This window comes from Carassius auratus, chromosome 21, assembly GCF_003368295.1.
Source record: "Carassius auratus strain Wakin chromosome 21, ASM336829v1, whole genome shotgun sequence".
NCBI classification, from domain to species: Eukaryota; Metazoa; Chordata; class Actinopteri; order Cypriniformes; family Cyprinidae; genus Carassius; species Carassius auratus.
In genome coordinates, this window is record NC_039263.1 from 20,536,712 (window position 1) to 20,555,969 (window position 19,258).

The following is a 19,258-nucleotide window of genomic DNA, read 5'->3' on the forward strand; positions in this document are numbered from 1 at the left end:
AAAAAATTTTTATATGATAAAAAAATACATGAAATGAGTCCTGGAGCAATCTAGAAAAGCAATGGGTTGAAAGCCACATGTCTCACGAGTTTCTATTTCAAATCTGAATAAGATATCATGAAAAATGAGACTCCTGCAAATATTTTTATGAGACTACGTCTACAACCCCCCCCCCCCCCCAAAAAAATAAGAAAATATATTTCCCAATATATTGAAGGCTTCTACAAACTATTTAGTCAGTAAACATAACACTGCATAGATTTTTTCAATTATAAAACTCTAGACAGAAATTTAGACATCATATAAGTAATTTATTTTAGCATTAAAATACAATAAGAATAATTTGAGTAAGAAAAATAAGAATTATAAGAAAAATAAAAAAAGACCTAACTTTGTTGGCCAATTACAGAAAATCCTGAGATTGCTAGAAATGCAGCATTTACCATGAATTGCGATGCAAATTAGTGCTGATGGCCACTTATAGATACAGTCGGCACTAGTCATAGCTGGGGGCGTGGCCGGCGTGGGGGAAAACACAGCATCATGTGTATCTAAATGGCAAAATGCACATATTGAGCACTCATTCCCAGAGACACGTAGAACAATTGTAGTCTCTTTTAACTTTAATATTCATATACACTAGTCCATATCAATTTTTGATTCATTTTACAGCGCTAATATAGATGTATTCATTCAAAAATAGCCAAATCCCATGACGTTCTGCTTTATGAAAGTGAAGTGACATTCAGCCAAGTATGGTGACCCATACTCAGAATTTGTGCTCTGCATTTAACACATCCGAAATGCATGCGCGCGCGCTCACACACACACACACACACACACACGGAGCAGTGGGCAGCCATTTATGCTGCGGCGCCCGGGGAGCAGTTGGGGGTTCGATGCCTTGCTCAAGGGCACCTAAGTCGTGGTATTGAAGGTGGAGAGAGAGCTGTTCATGCACTACCCCCACCCACAATTCCGTCCGGCCCAAGACTAGAACTCACAACCCTTCGATTGGGAGTCCAACTCTCTAACCATTAGGCCACGACTTCCCCTTTTTATACAGCAAACTCTATTTTTGACTAGATTCCGCGATTCAATCGTTTCGCAAACATAAAACAACATAAAACACTCTCAAACTGTTGAAAATAAAACAAACAGAGAAAAAGTCCATCGCTATAAGTTCCGCCTCCATCAGCTGACAGGTGCGTCAGAGCGCGTCACCAGCTCCCAGGAGTGAGCGCCAAATTCTAATATACTATCTTTCTCCTATCTTTCATTCATTCTTTTTTTTCCCGGTGGATCGTCTCATTCTGCTGTGACACTGTACGCTGCAAAACCATGCCGTTTTTCTTTTTACTATCAAGACGCAGTTTCCGACCGTGAGTTATTCCATAACAGACACATTCTGTCGCTGAAGAACTGGAACGTAAACAAAGGAATTATGATCCATATTACAACGTTATTGGTTCGTTGGACTAAACGTGCTTCATGAGATGTCGTTCAGCGGACCCTTACCTTTCTAACTAAACCGGGATTTAAAGCTGTGGATGTGTTTATGACTCGTTATTACGACGGATCTGGTATGTACAGCGTTTCTAATGTTCATGTTTGTATGTGTACTGCTCACACAAATGTAGCAAATACAGTCTTTATAAGCTTTCCATTGAAAAACAGCGATCTTTCGTTGATGCTTGAGGTTTAGATCTTTATAATGATTCATAGTTTGTCAAGATTCAATTTGTCCCGTTTCATTTAATCTATTCATAAACACTGACACGTGCAAATTGGGTGGCTTTCAGGAGGAGGCCGTCGGGGTGCAGGCTAAGAGGTTAAAGATTGTTTTTCCACTAAAACACATCATCAATGACTCAGTGTCTCCTTTTCATATTAATGGTGGCCACAGTGGTTATTGCAAAAACTTGACATCCTATCATAACATATATGTTTTAAGTATTGTTTTCTTCTGTCATATTTAAAGCAGTTTTATAATTTAACACTATTTAAAATTTGCATACCAGGTGTTGAATGAGTGACACCTGTGCTGGTTTAGGAGTACCGAGTACCATTCATTTTCACAGTTGCATTGGAACATTGGAAAAGCTTTCAAATAGAATGTAATGTGCAACAACCAAGCTGAGTCAGACATAAAGGGCCAGGTGATAAGTAGTAGCTAGAGTTTTTTTTGTATCTTAAATATTTACATGTCTAATTTGACAGTATGTGAAGTAGCAGATGACATCATATTCTCGGGACAGCTGTAAAGTCAGTCTGCAAAGCACAGCACAGAGAATCAGGCCTATATAAATTCAGATTGACTGGACATTCACTCTTCAGGTGATAAACTCTTCTTTTTTATTAGATTTTTTTTTCTATTTATCCACAGCAAGTATAAATAACTGATAATGGTATAATTTGAATTCTTCATCTATTGAAAAGATTAATGGTTTAGCTATTGAGATATTCTTTCTTTTTTTTTTTCTTTTACAGAAGTCTAAGATTAAATGCTATTGAATAAAATCTTAAAGTCGGTTTAAACAGGAAATGTTGTAAAATATCAGGCATGTGTATGTACTGAATGGCATTTTTTTGGAATACTGATTGGTCAGTATTGTCATCTAGTGATCAGATGTTTATGAATAATTACTATCACCCATAGTTTTCCAGTATTTCAGACTGGAGACCACTCATCCAGTTGAGCTATCCCAAACCGAGATGGCATTCATGTCTCTTATCTTAATTCACTTTCTCTTGTTTTAAACAAACATCATTTCCACCATCTTGCTTCCGCCTTGACTTTACTGGAATCTTTTACTGGATTACTGTGAAATTGCTGCAGTGTGTTCATTGTTTTATACATTGTGATGGTATATTTTTGTTCTACAGTGGAAGCTTTAAGAGCGTATAGCCTTCAGGTTAACTTGTGAGCTGCTGAATTAAGAAGTCAAACACAGCGGAGATGAGTAACCCTATGGTGAACTTCACCACACCTGAAGCATCTACAAATTCCACAACTCAGTCTATTGGGATACTGGACGGTCTGAACATTTGTGTGTACAGCATAGGTTTCCTGTTTGGTCTTCCTTCACAGTCCTATATTATATGGCTCATCATCACACGAACCGCAAATGGAGTTGCAACGGAGTTGTTCATCCTTAATCTCTCTGCTTGTGAGATTGGCATCTGTCTAAACTATTTTTTATATGCATTATCATATTTGTTTTTACATCTCTCAACACTGAAACTATTTTTTTTGGGACTTTCCATCACCGGTCGCCCTCTGTTTCAGTGTCTGATCTGTGTTGAGCGTTACCTGGCAGTGGTTCATCCTGTAACCTTTCTGAAGTACAAACCTCTCAGATATAGAGTCATCTGCTGCGCTGCTGCCTGGATTATTATTATTGGCTCCTGCTTCTGGTGCTTGTTTACTACAGTCTCAAACAACATCGCATGTATATGGATCTTGTCCATGCAGTTCCTCATCTTCTTCTCCATCCAGTTGTTTTGTCTCGTGGCTGTTCTGATAGCTCTGAAGCAGTCAGGACCAGGAGAGAGAGCGAGAGAGAGAGGGGAGGAAAACCACATGAAGAGAAGAGCGTTTTATCTTATTCTAGTAACTACTGTAAGCATGGCTATCATATATGGCCCGTATATAATAATTGGATTCTTAACAATTGTGATAAATGAGTTCTTGCATCCACTTTGGTTAATTGCTTTTATTTGTTATATAGTGGCTGGTTTGGTGAACCCTGTTCTTTATCTGCACCGTACAGGAAAACTCTCCTGTCTCCGTTTGCCATAATATTTTCAACTGTTATTTTAAAATATAGATAATGTAGATATAGATTCAGTGTCTTTCAGTTTAAAGTGGCTCAAAAATATTAGTTGGCTTATAGTTGTTCATTTGATGGTTCTTTTTGCATAAAGATTAACTTTATTCTGTGTGTCTGTGTCAGATAGTGGGTGCTATAGTTTGTAGATTGTTTATCCATCATCAATGTCCCAGTTTCACATTTTCCATTTGAATAGGTGCCACAGAGATTATTGCAGCAACATGACATGTTGTCATAAAACAGATGTTTAAGTATTATTTTCCTCTGTCATTTTTAAATGCACTGTTTTACAATTTGCATATCACGTGTGTTGAATGAGTGCCACCTGTGCTTGTTTGTTTCAGTGATATTTTTCTAAAGACTAAAGGTGATCATTTTTCCTCCTACAAATTTTATTTCCTGGAAACTGACTATGTATAGAAAATACATGCAAAAAGCCTTTAAATAAAATGTAATGTAAAACAACCCAAGCCTGTGTCAGACAATAAGGGTCAGCTGATATATTATTTTTATTTTTTTGTATCTTAAATATTTACATATCTAATTCTTAATGCATGTGACGTGTCACAGATGAAATCATGCACAAATACTCTTGTTACAGCTGTGAAGTCAGTCTACAAAACACAGCACAGAGATTTCTGTACTCCCAGAGAGACTGGACATTCACTCTTCAGGTGATCGACTTCTTAACACTTATCTTTAAACCTATTTCAATTTCTACCCCCATTAATACGCAACTGACATTTTTCTATCTAACAATGTTCAAGGGATTGCGGGCAAGTTTTTATGCTTTGTTGAGTAAATAAAAACTGCTCTCTTTCATTTAATTGAAAATAAGAAACAAATGAATTGAAATTCACTCAACAGAAATAAGATATACAATAATAATTCTGATTTAAATGTATAGCTACTTTATAATAAATACAGTATAGTAACTAATACTGTACTATTTGTTCAGAACCATATTTTGTAGATTTTATAGTTATGTGCTCTGTTTATCACATTTTCTCAGCAGTGCAGCGCTATGTTAACTGAGCTGTTAATAGCAATATTGTCTAATTTCTCTACCACTTAATATAGACAAGCAATAACTCATATTGGCTTTTTGACTTTTAAGGAAGATGCTACAGTATATACTAATACTTTTTAACCTTTTAAGATGTTATGCTAAATTTGAATAAAATCCATTCAAGGGAAATAGGATTCAAAAATATACTATACTGAATATACAGAACTATATTTAGCAGCCATTTAAATATCATTTATACTTTTCTTTTTCCATAGATTGAGGTTACATGAGCTATTATGCTTTGTGAGCTGCTGAGAAGACAAACACAGAGGAGATGAATAACTCTACAGTGAACCTCACCACACCTGAAACATCCACACACTACAAAATTCAGTCCTGGGAGCTTATAGTCAATCTGGAAATCTTTGTGTACAGCATCAATTTGTTTAGTTTTCCTACACACTGCTATGTTATATGGCTCATCGTTGGATCAAGAAGTGGAGTTGCATTAGAGTTCTTCAACCTCAATCTCTCTGTTTGTGAGATCGGTATCTGTCTGAATAGTTTGTTCTTTATACTGTCAAGGTGGTTTTCATGTCTTGAATTTTTAGATCAGTTTTTAGCAGGGTTTACATTCACCGGTCGCCCTCTGTTTCAGTGTCTGATGTGTGTTGAGCGTTACCTGGCAGTGGTTCATCCTGTAACCTTTCTGAAGTACAAACCTCTCAGATATAGAGTCTTCTGCTGCACTGCTGCATGGATAATTAATATTGGCTCCTGTTTGGTCTGCATGTACAATGTAGCCTCAAAAAACCATCATGCACATGCGCTGTTCTTGACAGTGGAGCTTACACTTGTCATTTCCATCCAGTTGTTTTGTCTCGTGGCTGTTTTCAGAGCTCTGAAGCACTCAGGACCAGGAGAGGGAGGGAGAAAAAGAGAGGTGGACAACCCCATAAAAAGAAGGGCACTTTTTCTTATTCTAATAACCACAGTGACCATGTTCATCCTATTTTTCCCATTTGTAATCATAGGATTATTTATCATTGTGACTGCTGATTCTTCTCCAGCAGTCTGGCTCACTGGCGTGACTTGTTTTATTCTGGCTGGTTTTGTTCAGCCTCTTCTTTATCTGCACCGCACTGGAAAACTCTCCTTTGTGCCTCATTAAATTTGCAGTTGTGATATTACTAGATGAAGTCAATGAATTGCAGTAAATTATTGATTATCAAATATCTGCAATTGTAATATTTAACTTCAGTTACTAAATATTACTTATTGATCACAACCATTATTTCTGTAAATCAGAGTGTACAGCATCAATCTCTTGTTTGGTCTTCTTATACACTTCTATGTCAGGAGTTGCAATAGTTCTTTAACGTCAATCTCTCAGTTTCAGAACTGTTTGGTCCTTCTACTGTCAGTTTGGTTTGCAAGTTTCTCAAGTTTTGATAATAATGTTTTAATAGGACTTTGCATCACTGGTCGTCCTCTGTTTCAGTGTCTGATCTGTGTTGAGTGTTACCTGGCAGTGGTTCATCATGTAACCTTTCTGAAGTACAAACCTTTCAGATATAGAGTCATCTGCTGCGTTGTGACCTGGATCAGTATACATGGATCCTGTATGTGTTACGTGCTTACGATACTCTCGCAATAAAGACATATGTGGCACACATTGATGCAGATGATATTAGTCCTCATCATTCAGTTGTTCTCAGAGCTCTGAAGCAGTCAGGAGCAGGAGAGAGAAAGAAAGAGGAAAACTCTCATGTTCAATATACATTTAGCAGTTGTGATATGTTACTAGATTAAGTTACTGAATCAAATGCAAATTAACTTTTAATATGCGAGACAGAAGAAATGCACCGATAATGTGATTCATATTGTGATTCCTGTGTAAATATTTTACTCTTTCACATTAAAAAACATTAAAACATATATCTTGTCATACGCATTTTATAATTTCCTACATTCTAAAAATATAAAATGTACTAAGAATGTTTGTGAATGCATTATATTTACTGTTCCTACTTTATATCGGTCATAATTACTCTTAAAGTAATTAATTTAAAAGTTTACTTAACTAAATTGTCATGTTTTCTTGTGATCTGTTTTTAAAATGACATTTATTTTAAAGTGAAATAAAAGGTTTAGATCATACTTGGGGTTTAACCCTTGAGTTACATATATTTATTTTTAGTGTGTTTACAGATGTATGAGTGGTGGTTTCTAGTTTGTAGTTGTCCAATAAAACTTAATCAATGGCCCATTAATACCTTATAATGAGTAATCGTTCTGTCAGCTTCAGTATTAAACCTTAAGTCCGTTAGCTTTGTCATCTATTTCAAAGTGATCAATGCACAGCATTTAAAAGATGGCCTAACTTTGTACAATCAGCACCTCTCAGTGCTGAGCGCAGGCTAGCAGGGAATCATTATAAAAGAATGGCTCTTCAAAGATCCACATAGCAGGTAGAGCACCAGGATCTCTTGGATACTTTCAAAATGTGCCACGCCTGCAAAATTGAATCATAAAAATATGTTAAACCTGTGACTTGTTTACAGTTTCATGCCATCTCAATCCATTTCCATACAAAAATCTTTGCGCAGTGCTTAATCTAAAAGCTACTATTCGGGTATACTCAACAAGTCCTTGACATCCCTCACAAATTGGGAGATATAGAGCAGCAACTTTAATCCAATAAAAAGAAGATAAATACTGATCTTCTGCACACATGCAATCAATGCCTTTGGTGGATTTAAAACCATAACTTTATTACTGGTTAATAATTTTTTTACTAAAATGCACACATTTTGAGCATTCCGTGTAAACCTGATATTGTGTGTTTTTCAGAGTTAAGTATCATGCAGCATTTTACATCTTGCATTGTGCGCTTGAAAGGAATGTGTCCCTTTTAGTCTGTTCTGTCAAAATGGGACAGAACCTAAAAAGCCTTTTGATGAAATCAGATGCTTTGCAAATCTCAGCACTTTTTTAGCAGATCACAAAGATATCTTTTATAATATTTTACATAATGCTGTTGATTTGTTTCTATTAAACAGTGACCTGACCTCTTTGGAGCCAGAAGTTAATGCACCCAGCATTAACAAGAGACTTGAAGTTAATACACAAATTATATCGTATTACATTTTCCCCTGAAACTACAGTACAGACCAAAAGTTTGGGCACACTTTCTCATTCAAAGAGTTTTTTTTATTTTCATGATTATGGAAATTGTAGATTCACACTGAAGGCATCAAAACTATGAATTAACACATGTGGAATTATATATGGAATTATATACATAACAAAAAAGCGTGAAACAACTAAAAATATGTCATATTCTAGGTTCTTCAAAGTAGCCACCTTTTGCTTTGATTACTGCTTTGCACACTCTTGGCTTTCTCTTGATGAACTTCAAGAGGTAGTCACCTGAAATGTTCTTCCAACAGTCTTGAAGGAGTTCCCCAAGAGATGCTTAGCACTTGTTGGCCCTTTTGCCTTCTGTCTGCGGTCCAGCTGCCCTAAATCTCGATTGAGTTCAGGTCCGGTGACTGTGGAGGCCAGGTCATCTGGAGCAACACCCCATCACTCTCCTTCTTGCTCAAATAGCCCTTGATGCCTTCAGTGTGACTCTACAATTTTCATAGTCATGAACATAAAGAAAACTCCTTGAATGAGAAGGTGTGTCCAAACTTTTGGTCTGAACTGTATATTCTTAGAAATGCATTGTTTAAGAGCATGGGAAATAAAATAAAAAGTAAAAAGTACATAAGAAAACATGCTATAAAACCTTTCGTAACAGCTTTGAAATATTAATATTTAGGCTAATGTACACTGTTGTTTGTAAATCAAATGTTTTTTTTTTTTTTTTTAACAAATTTTATTATATTTGTGTTAATGTCACCAGCACATCCTAAATATGGTATTTAAGCTGATTAACAACTCATAATATTTTCTGTACATGGCTAAAAGAGTAAATACTTGGCTGTTATTATTAATAGCATATCAGACAAATCTTTCAATGCAAGTGTATACTGTACATTTGACAAAAGTTTATACATTTGCATAGCAGCTGTTAAATGTGTTGCACCTGTGCAGGCAGGTTTTAAGATTATGAAAGCTGTTCAAATGACTTGTGTCTTTAGCCTACAAAAAAAAAAAAAAAATTGTTTTGTTTTTGTGAGCCTATTAAAGTTGATAAATGTTTAAATGTTGTTTGGTGAACAGATGTCATGTGAAGATAAGTTTCATTGTATGGTATCAGTTGAAATAAATAATAAAAAAAAATATGGGAAAAAAATTGTTATAGAGCACAATTTTCTATTTATATCCAAATACAGGAATGGGTCTATTAAATACAAAATCATATCAACATTTTCTTAGTCTTGTGCTTATATTCCTAGCATTAAATCACATAAGATGATGAAAAATATAGTTTTAATGTGAATTAAAAAAAATGTAGCTTTAAGTGTTTAAAAATTAGACACTTGTTACATTTCTTGTGGCACAATTAGCTGAAGTTCCAACATTAAACATTAATTTATTTATTAATTAATTCACCCATCTGATTAACTGTTTTATTATTTAATTATTTAATTTAGCAATTTATTATTATTATTATTATTATTAAAAAAAGTATTAACTTCAAACAAGGTTGCAGCTAAATGCATTTTTTTTATTCCTTTTTATACATGTAATGTCTTTTTCATAAATATTTGCATAACCTGATGTTTATGTGAAGTGTATCTGATGAAGTCATGCACATATAGTCTAATGACAGTCTATAAAACACAGCACTGAAATTTATACACCCAAAGAAACTGGACATTCACTCTTCAGGTGATAAAGTTTTGATTAATTTCTTGATCAATAATATTCAGCTTATGTTGTGATTGTTAGATTTTATAGGTTTATGAGCATATAAATAAACAGGGTTATTTCGTCAATCAGATTTATTTATTTATTATTTATTTTACAATTTAAAAAGCCATTTAAGGGAAATATGACTGATTATAATGTCTATGTAAAATGTGAAATTATAAAATGGTTTATTTGAATGAACAGAATCATTTCATATTCTTACATTATGTAATATTGGACTGTTTTTGTTTTGTGTTTTTTTTTTTTTTGGTTATTTAGGTGTTAGAGCACAACGACGAGAGCCTGTACTCAATTGACCTGTAGTATAAGATATTTTAAATTACATTTTGCATGGAATTGCATACTGTTTAAAAACCTTTACATTTAAAGGACGAAAAAAATCTTCCTGTTGAACTTAGTTGCCATATTTATGAGCTGAGAAGATCAACACAGAGATGAGTAACTCGACAATGAACTTCACCTCAAGTGATTCTACAAACTCCACAACTCAGTCCTTTGGAAAACTGGATATTTGTCTGAATAGCATCAGTTTGCTATTTGGTCTTCCTACACACTTCTATGTTATATGGCTCATCGTCACAGGACCAGGAAGTGGAGTTGCATCAGCATTCTTCAATCTCAATCTCTCAGTTTGTGAGATTGGTAACTGTCTATTTTGTTTCTTTAATGCAATGGCAATTTGTTTTTCACGTCTCAAGATAGTTTCAAATTTACTAGAAGGTCTAGGCATCACTGGTCGTCCTCTGTTTCAGTGTCTGATCTGTGTTGAGCGTTACCTGGCAGTGGTTCATCCTGTAACCTTTCTGAAGTACAAACCTCTCAGATATAGAGTGATCTGCTGTACTGCGGCCTGGATAATCACTATTGGATCCTGTTTAATCTGCATGTTAATTTTAATGTTGCACAATACTAGAGCACATACATGGTTCTTCTCACTGCAGTTCCTCCTCTTCCTCTTCATCCAGTTGTTTTGTCTTGTGGCGGTTCTCAGAGCTCTGAAGCAGTCAGGACCAGGAGAGAGAGGGAGAGACGAGGAAAGCCACATAAAAAGAAAAGCATTTTATCTCATTCTAATAAGTACTATTGCCATTACTTTTATATATGTGCCATATATAATCATAGGACTCTGTTATGTTTTGACTCAGCAGTTTATTAAGGACCTCTATTCTTTTAGTTATGTTTGTTATGTTCTGGCTGGTTTTGTTCAGCCTGTTCTTTATCTACAACACGCTGGAAAACGTCCTTTCCTCAGAACCTCATAAAACAAGTTATATACACCCAGAGAAATTATTATTATTTCAGTAAATGAGGTATTAAAAGCATTCATCATACACTTTTCCAAACAACACAAAATGCAATTTTTTTCTGTTCCTGTTTACTCAGACAAGACCATCCACTTTTTTCCAAATTAATCTTTTGTGTGCTATGTGACGTGCAGGAGATGAAATCATGCACGTAAAGTCAGTCTACAAAACACAGCACTGAGATTTACATACATCCAGAGAGACTGGACATTCACTCTTCAGGTGACAAACTTTAGATTAATTTTTGTTTATCAGCATTTGGTGTGATTACTGGGTACGAGTATGTAAGATGGTCTGAGTTTTAAATTTACTAGAATTTATATTTTTGGTAACAATTTGAAAGGCAGATAAGGGAAACCTAACAGAACTTCTTAGAATTTTAACTTCATTTGAATTCATAGAGCCATTTCATGTTCTGAATTAATTAAATTTTAGATTGCATATTTATGTTTTTATTGGATGTATCAAAGTGACTTATTAAAGCGACGTGGCTGTAAATGTCAATTTTTTAATATTGAAATGTTCCTACAATTGAGAATTTCATACAGTTTGAAACTCTTTGAAAAACATTGGTTGGTTTAATACAGTCTGAATGTTCTGTTCTTGTTTCCTCCTGATCACAGCTGCTTTATTTACGTATGTTTTGAGTTTTTGAGCTGAGAAGACAAAAATAGAGAAGATGAGTAACTTTACAGAGAACTTCACCACATCTGTAGACTCCACAACTCAGTCCATCGGGCTAGTGGACATTATAAACATTTCTATGTACAGCATCAGTTTCCTGTTTGGTCTTCCTACACACTCCTATGTTATATGGCTCATCACCAGAGGATCAGGAAGTGGATTTGTGTCTGAGTTCTTCATCTTCAATCTCTCTATTTGTGAGATTTGTAACTGTCTGAATAATTTGATCTGTATCTTTGATCGATTTATTCCATGTAAACATCTTGGATCATTTTTGTCAGGTCTAGCCATCACTGGTAGTCCTCTGTTTCAGTGTCTGATCTGTGTTGAGCGTTACCTTGCAGTGCTTCATCCTGTAACCTTCCTGAAGTACAAACCTCTCAGATATAAATTGATCTGCTGCAACATGGCCTGGATAATCACTCTTGGCTCCTGCTTAAGCTGCATGCTTACTTTTGTCTTCTTTTATGTTTATGTATGTTTCTTTTCACTGCAGTACATGTTCTTCATCTCCTTCCAGTTGTTTTGTCTTGTGGCTGTTCTCAGAGCTCTGAAGCAGTCAGGACCAGGAGAGAGAGCGAGAGAGAGAGGGGAGGAAAACCACATGAAGAGAAGAGCGTTTTATCTCATTTTAATAACTACCGTGAGCATGGTTATCACATATGTCCCATATATTATAGCAGGATTTACTTTCATTCTAACACAACATCACATTAGGGAACTTTTTTCTTTTAGTATTATTTGTAATGTGTTGGCTGGTTTTGTTCAACCTGTTCTTTATCTGCACCGGTTGGGAAAACTGTTTTGACTTTTCTTTTCATTAAACATTTTATTTTTTTCAAATGTCTTCTTTACTAACCCCCCAACCCCACACAAAATGTAAGCCTACTGTATGTCTTGTGAGTATTAGAGAGATTCATTGTCAGCTCTATTTACTTGTTTTTCCAACAAACAGCTCCATCTTATCTATTAAAAATGTTTTATTTTTAATGTTTGCATATTTTATGTTAATGAGATTAAGTCATGCACTTATATTATTGTGGTAACTGTGAAGTCAGTCTATACAACAAAGCATGGATATTTATATACATCCATAGACACAGGATATTACATTTTTAAAGAATTGTCTAACTTTCAACTTAAAAAAATTAATTCTTGATTAGATTAATAGATGTATATTGGTTTGTATTTTTCATGTCATTTGAATCCATTAAAGTGACTTGCATTAAAAATTGTCTTGCTGTAAATGGTAAACTTTTTATTATATTATTATATTATTACCAAGACCCCAGCTGTATACCCTATAGGGTGTACGAGAAATGTCCAAATCTCCTCCGCCCCCTCTGGAAGCTGCTTAAAAGGATCAGGAAGAAAGAGTCTGTTCCATCGAGCTGGCAGAAGGCTGTAGGCTGCTTAGTTCCTAAGGAGGAAGGCTCAGTGCGTATTGGCAAATTCAGAACCATCTCTTTGCTCAGCACAGAGTGCAAGACCTTCTTCTCAGTGGTGACAAAGAGAATGTCCACATACATGATCGATAATGGATATCTCAACACCTCAATCCAAAAGGGAGGAATCTCAGGCTTTGCAGGGTTCCTGGAACACACAGGAGTCATCAGCCAGATGATACATGAGGCCAGGATGAAGAAAGGAGACTGGACCGTGGTCAGGAATGGCATCTCTGGCTGACATGAGGGACCCTGACAAGGTACAGTTCCTCAACATCCCTGTGTCCCAGACCGACCTCTTCAGCGACTCTGTTGAGAGCTTTGTCCAGCAGATCCGATACATCCTGCCCCAGCTGCTGCCTCCATCCGGCTGCACCGCCCCAGTCTGCTTGTCACCGAGGGTGGCCCTCTGGTTCCGCTGGTCCAGCTTGCATGGTATCTGGGTGCCTGACTAGCTCTACTATCTCTTCTGCAGACCATCAGCCTCTGCTATACGATTCAGTTCGCATGGCATCCCCCTAAGTTCAGCAGCATCCACTTCACAACAGTGAAGGAGGCTGATGCTCCTGTATTGCAGATGGAGATCACAGTCCTACTGGTGAAGGACACTATATACACGGTCCCTTCAGCCAATATGGGTTTTACAGCCCTTACTTAATTGTGCCCAAAAAAGGCGGTGGGTTATGGCCCATCTTGGACCCGCGAGTTTTGAACCAGGTTACGTTCAAGATGTTGACACAGAAGCTAATCTTCGGGTGCGTCCATCCCCGAGATTGTTTTATCAGCGATAGACCTGAAGGACGCGTACTTTGATGATGAATAACTCTGCAGTGAACTTCAAGAAACTCAACTCCATTGGGCTGATGAATGATCTGGAAATCTGTAGCTTAAGCATTAGTTTCCTAGTTGGTCTTCCTACACACTCCTGTGTTATATCATCACAGGAAAAGGAAGTGTAGGTTCGGGCCATTCCCGAGCTCGGAGCCCTTCCCTGGACAGCACGCCATATACGCATACCATACCTCATGAACTCGTGAATTGATAATTATATTTGGTTTGTAAATCTCACATTAATTATTATTATTTATTTATTTATTTTACGGCTCTTACATGACCTCAAAATGTCAGCCTATTTGCAAATTTGCATAGCAGGTGTTAAATGTGTTGCACCTGTGCAGACCAGTTTTAGATTTATGAAGTTTATTTGAGAAAATGTTTTTAATCAAAAAAGACTATGACAGCAACATTTTTGTCAGCTTAGTATTGAAGTTAATTTTCAGTTTATAAATGGTATTCAAATGTTGCTCGGTGAACACTTCAAAATCATCTAGATTTTTCTTTTCAGAATAAATTGCAAAACAACATAAAACATGAAAACATGTTTATTTATTTTTTTCCAAAGAGTCAATTTTCTTGCTGTTCCCTCTTTTTATACTGTGCATGATCTCACATTATCTTTGTCAAAATGGTCATTTATGATAGTAAATAATGTATTGTACTATAAGTGTTCAACACACCTTTGTCAACATGAAAATTATTTTGTTTAATATATATATTTGCATATGTTTTATGTGACATCTATGAGATGAAATTGTGCACTTATATTCTTGTGACAGCTGTGAATTCAGGCCACACAGCACAGAACATCCATAGAGACTGGACACTCACTCTTCAGGTGAGTGAACATTTGATTCATTTTAATTTCATTATAAAGTTAAATCACAATCAACCACCCCTTTAAATAAAAGCGTGTTGAAATCTTGAAATCTGATTCTGAAAGCTCCTGAGACCCTGCATCCTCATATGAGGACATTATATTTTGGTGAATTTCTCTGAGAGTATACATACCACCTTTTTAAGTCTGGATGTCCTTTACAGAGCACATTCAGAACTTTTTAGAGATACTAAATGTTTGGATGTTTCATCAAGACCACTCCCTCTCCTCGGTTTTCAAAAATGTCTGAAATGTTTTAGTGAAATATGTTAAAATTTTGTAATTATCATTTAAATAAAAGAAAAATTAAACTGTGTCATAAATCAACATCTCAGTAAAATGTTATGGGGTTTAAAAAAATAAATAACAAAAAAATATATGTTCTGAAACAGGACATTGATTTCATACATGTCCTCATATGGGGACACCGGGACTAAAAGTATGTTTATTTTGCATTTTGGGAGACACAACAAATTAATAGGGAAATAAATTATATTTAAATATTCCTATGAAATCGTATATATTATTATGAAAATCTTGTCAACTATTATTATCATTATTACATTTCTTTTTTCTATTACATTTGGTCCCAAAAACACATTCAAATGCAAATTAGATTCAGTTTATAGATACATTATATATAATGAAAAAACCTGTTTTTACACAAATTTTGCATAAAGAAAAATGGTATATCAAATCATTTATAACATAGTTGAGAAATATCTTTATATAAATGTTCATTCAGATCTTTTATTTATTTTAAATGTATTCCCAATGTCCACTATCAAGGATGTAGTTTTACTTATGAATTAAATATAATTTTATTTATTTATTTATTTATTTGTACATTATTTTCAATGCTCTAAACAATCTAATGACATCAAAAAAAATTATAAAAAATAAAAAACCTAAAATGTTTTCCCGGATTAAGGTATAGATTGGAAAAAATGAATGTGAAAAACATTTAATGAATATATAATATAAATAACTTTATTATCCATGTAAACATTTATGAAAGTTGGAAAATATAAATAGTTAATGTGTTTCTCTTATGCTATTTGGTTTTTACAAAATGACTCTCAGTGCTGTATTAAAGTGGCTTGCAATAAAATTGTAAAACAGACAATTCTGGAATGTTTCTCTTTTGGAATTTTGTGACTACTGAATTACTGCACCTGAATCATAATTTTTTTTGTGTGGACAGACAAAAAAATCTGTGTCTTCAGCATCAATTTCCTGTTTGGCTGAGAGGATGAGCAACTCTACAATGAACTATACAACACCTGAAGCATTTACAAATTCCACAACTCATTCCTTTGAGCTAATGAACAGTCTGGAAATGTTTGTAGTCTGCATAGGTTTCCTGTTTGGTTTTCTTATACACTCAAAAATTACATGGCTCATCATTACAGGAACTGGAAATGGAGCTTCATCAGAGTTCTTCAACCTCAATCTGTCCATTTGTGAGATTGGTAACAGCTTCAATGCGATGTTTGGCATACTGGCACGCTTCTTTTCAAGCGTCATAATAGTAACATATTTTTTACAAGGACTAGGGATCACCGGTCGTCCTCTGTTGCATTGTCTGATCTGTGTTGAGCGTTACCTGGCAGTGGTTCATCCTGTAACCTTTCTGAAGTACAAACCTCTCAGATATAGAGTCATCTGCTGCACTGTGGCCTGGATAATTATTCTTGAATCCTGTTTAATCTGCACCTTTATGTTAATCTCATTTAGCATGGTGCCATATGTATGGTTCATCTCAATACAATTCCTTCTCTTCCTCTGCATCCAGTTGTTTTGTCTTGTGGCTGTTCTCAGAGCTCTGAAGCAGTCAGGACCAGGAGAGAGAAAGAGAGAGGAGAAAAACCACATGAAGAGAAGAGCATTTTATATTATTCTCATAACAACAGTGATCATGATCATCCAATATACCCCATTTATTGTCACGGGATTCTTTGTCATTCTAACTCGAAAGAGTTTTCAAGACTTTTGGTCTCCTGCTTTTCTTTGTTATGTCCTGGCTGGTTTCGTTCAACCCATTCTTTATTTACAGCGGGCTCAAAAACTCTTCTGCCTCAGTTCATCATCATAAAAATTATTTTATTTTACTTATATTTTTTTTAGCTGATTGGAATAACTCCAAATGTACAAGATACTAAAATAAACATGTAATTGCAATTTATTTCAAGTACAAAACTGTACCGTCTCTTTAAAGCAAGCAGAAAGATAGAAGAACAGTCAGATAAAACACATTTGTGGAGTATTTTATGAAGAAAAATTTGTCTTAAGATAGAAAATATTGAACATTTGTAGATGAAATTGTTAATTTGATTTAGTAACTTAAATGGATATCGTATTTGATTTTATGAATGCACTCATGTGATAAAGATAAGGAGCTACTCAAATAAAAGTATTGAGTGATGGTTGGATGCTGAAGTTCATCTCTTGTATTTTTCAGAAATTATGATTATTTAAATGTGACGTTGGACTGTGTTTTCCTGTGCCTGTCACATGAAGTCGAGCTGAACAAATTCAGAGTAAGTTTAGACTTGACAAAACCAAACACATGCAGCAAACAGAATAGACTATAACACTGAATAAAGAGAGTCTCTGTTTTATTCACATTTCACACGTTATTAAAATATTGAAATAAAATGCATTTACAAGGCAGAAATAACCACTAATGCAGCAGTATTGCTAAAAACATATGAATAACTTTAATTTAATTATTTATATCTTTTCTCAAAGAGCTTAAAAAGATAAAAATAAAAGTATTATGTTAATATAATTAGCCACACAATTTTGTCTCTAAAATTAATTGGTCCAGTTTGGGTTTGAAATCTCTAACCCAGAATAAAACCTGCTCTGGAGCAATGTAGTGTCATTTCTTGAGCCAGAAAACTTTTTTTGTACTTCCCTGGGTAAAACCTGAAACTGGCTTTGTGCAATAAGTATCAAAGGAGTCACTTGTGGCATTACACGACTTCAACTTCCGGTCGAGTTCCTTGCCCCTTGGTTGCCACCGCGGTTGTCTACTGCCACCGGCGGTAGTGCATGAATTAATAATATTTTTGCTATGTTACACTTAATAAGTCCATCATGATCACATTGCACAACTGAAATTGTACTTCAAAATATTCATATTGTCAATATTTTTGAGACCCCCCAAAATTTCACATTTCTCGTTTTCAGAGGAGCCCATGTCTTATTAAGGGGAGCCGAGCTCCCCCTAGCTCCCCCGTAGTTCGCACTATGATTATAGGTGCACCCTAGTGATTCAGGACAAGCTAAAAACACGGTTTGGAAAATTGATTCATGTTGTACTCATTTATTATATACACTTTTCTACATTTTGAACACAAACAAGGTTACGGACCGCAGCTCTGATTGGTTGTTTCTTATACCGGGAGCGGATTAATTTCTGCAAATGGCAATAGGAGCACTGGGAGGAGCCAGAGGAGCTTGATTTTTTCATAGATTATCTGTCTTATATTCTACTGTCAGGACATAATGACAGGTTTAATAAATATGTAAAAAATATATTCTTACAAAAGTTACCTACTGCAGCTTTAATCAACATTTAACAATTATGAAATACATGGAAATAAGCAGCATAAAAGAGACTGTGCAATCAAATATAAACGTCATGTCAAATGCAGCTTATGTTCCCCCTTTGCAGTGTAAATATATATTTTGTTGATGCTGAAAACGTTTGAATGGTGACAGGCTATAGTATTATAATGTACTGAAGTAATTGGTTACATTTAAGTTTTAGAGTTATTAAGTATTTTATGAAAAATAAAAATAATAATAAATGTACATTTAATAAACTATAAAGATTTCCCTAACAAAGTGAACAATGCCCCTGGAAATCAATTCCTGTGTGCAAAGATTGCCCTTTAATGATAAAATGTCTGACCTTACTTTATTAATATTATTATTATTATAATTATTGTTTTCTTTTTATTATTATTAAACATAAACTTAATTGACATTTCCTTCTAATTCAGACTTTATGATGGTGTAATGGTCATTCATTACTTCAGTGAGTTCCACCTGAATGTTTGGTGTGTGTTTGTCAGATATGGTTATCACACTTGATTGTGGTTTATTTGTTTTAAATATTTATGTCCTGCTTCACCCAGTTTCACCATGTTCCAGATTGAGGGCTGGGCACTGATCACCGTGTAAAGGTTTATTTTGCAATCGGTTCATCAGAGTTACAAAAACCTGCTCTTATCATCCGATCGTTGTTTTATCTCTCTATTAGAGCTACTGGATCCTATACTGCATTTGACACTATCGACCACAACATTCTTTTGAATAGACAAAGACATTATGTTGGTATTAGTGGAATTGCATTGCCATTATTCAAATTATAC

At 35.0% G+C, this 19,258-nt stretch overlaps 5 protein-coding genes across 6 annotated transcripts; all 5 read left to right on the top strand.

Annotated features, from left to right (window-relative positions):
* Positions 1-1,539: 1,539 nt before the first annotated feature.
* On the top strand, positions 1,540-6,780 carry LOC113038884 (C-C chemokine receptor type 8-like). Of its 2 annotated transcripts, none has more exons than XM_026196669.1 (3): positions 1,540-1,583; positions 4,435-4,507; positions 5,118-6,780. In XM_026196669.1, exon 3 carries the CDS (start codon positions 5,177-5,179, stop codon positions 6,011-6,013), a length of 837 nt encoding a protein of 278 aa, XP_026052454.1. In that variant the 5' UTR covers positions 1,540-1,583; positions 4,435-4,507; positions 5,118-5,176; the 3' UTR covers positions 6,014-6,780. The 2 variants fall into 2 exon arrangements, with proteins under 2 accessions (XP_026052454.1, XP_026052453.1); XM_026196668.1 differs by lacking the exon at positions 1,540-1,583 and adding an exon at positions 1,793-2,337.
* Positions 2,632-4,306, top strand: LOC113038883 (chemokine XC receptor 1-like). The gene has a single exon (XM_026196667.1). The coding sequence runs from the start codon at positions 2,960-2,962 to the stop codon at positions 3,800-3,802; it is 843 nt and encodes a 280-aa protein (XP_026052452.1). The 5' UTR covers positions 2,632-2,959; the 3' UTR covers positions 3,803-4,306.
* Positions 6,781-9,996: 3,216 nt separating the features above from the next.
* Positions 9,997-10,988, top strand: LOC113038117 (G-protein coupled receptor 35-like). The gene has a single exon (XM_026195314.1). The coding sequence runs from the start codon at positions 10,161-10,163 to the stop codon at positions 10,986-10,988; it is 828 nt and encodes a 275-aa protein (XP_026051099.1). The 5' UTR covers positions 9,997-10,160.
* Positions 10,989-11,709: 721 nt separating this feature from the next.
* On the top strand, positions 11,710-13,400 carry LOC113038118 (uracil nucleotide/cysteinyl leukotriene receptor-like). Its single transcript, XM_026195315.1, has 2 exons — positions 11,710-12,503; positions 13,022-13,400. Exons 1-2 carry the CDS (start codon positions 11,710-11,712, stop codon positions 13,398-13,400), a joined length of 1,173 nt encoding a protein of 390 aa, XP_026051100.1.
* A 2,725-nt stretch (positions 13,401-16,125) lies between these two features.
* LOC113038119 (P2Y purinoceptor 8-like) lies at positions 16,126-16,968 on the top strand. Its single transcript, XM_026195316.1, has one exon. The coding sequence runs from the start codon at positions 16,126-16,128 to the stop codon at positions 16,966-16,968; it is 843 nt and encodes a 280-aa protein (XP_026051101.1).
* The last annotated feature ends 2,290 nt before the right edge of the window (positions 16,969-19,258 follow it).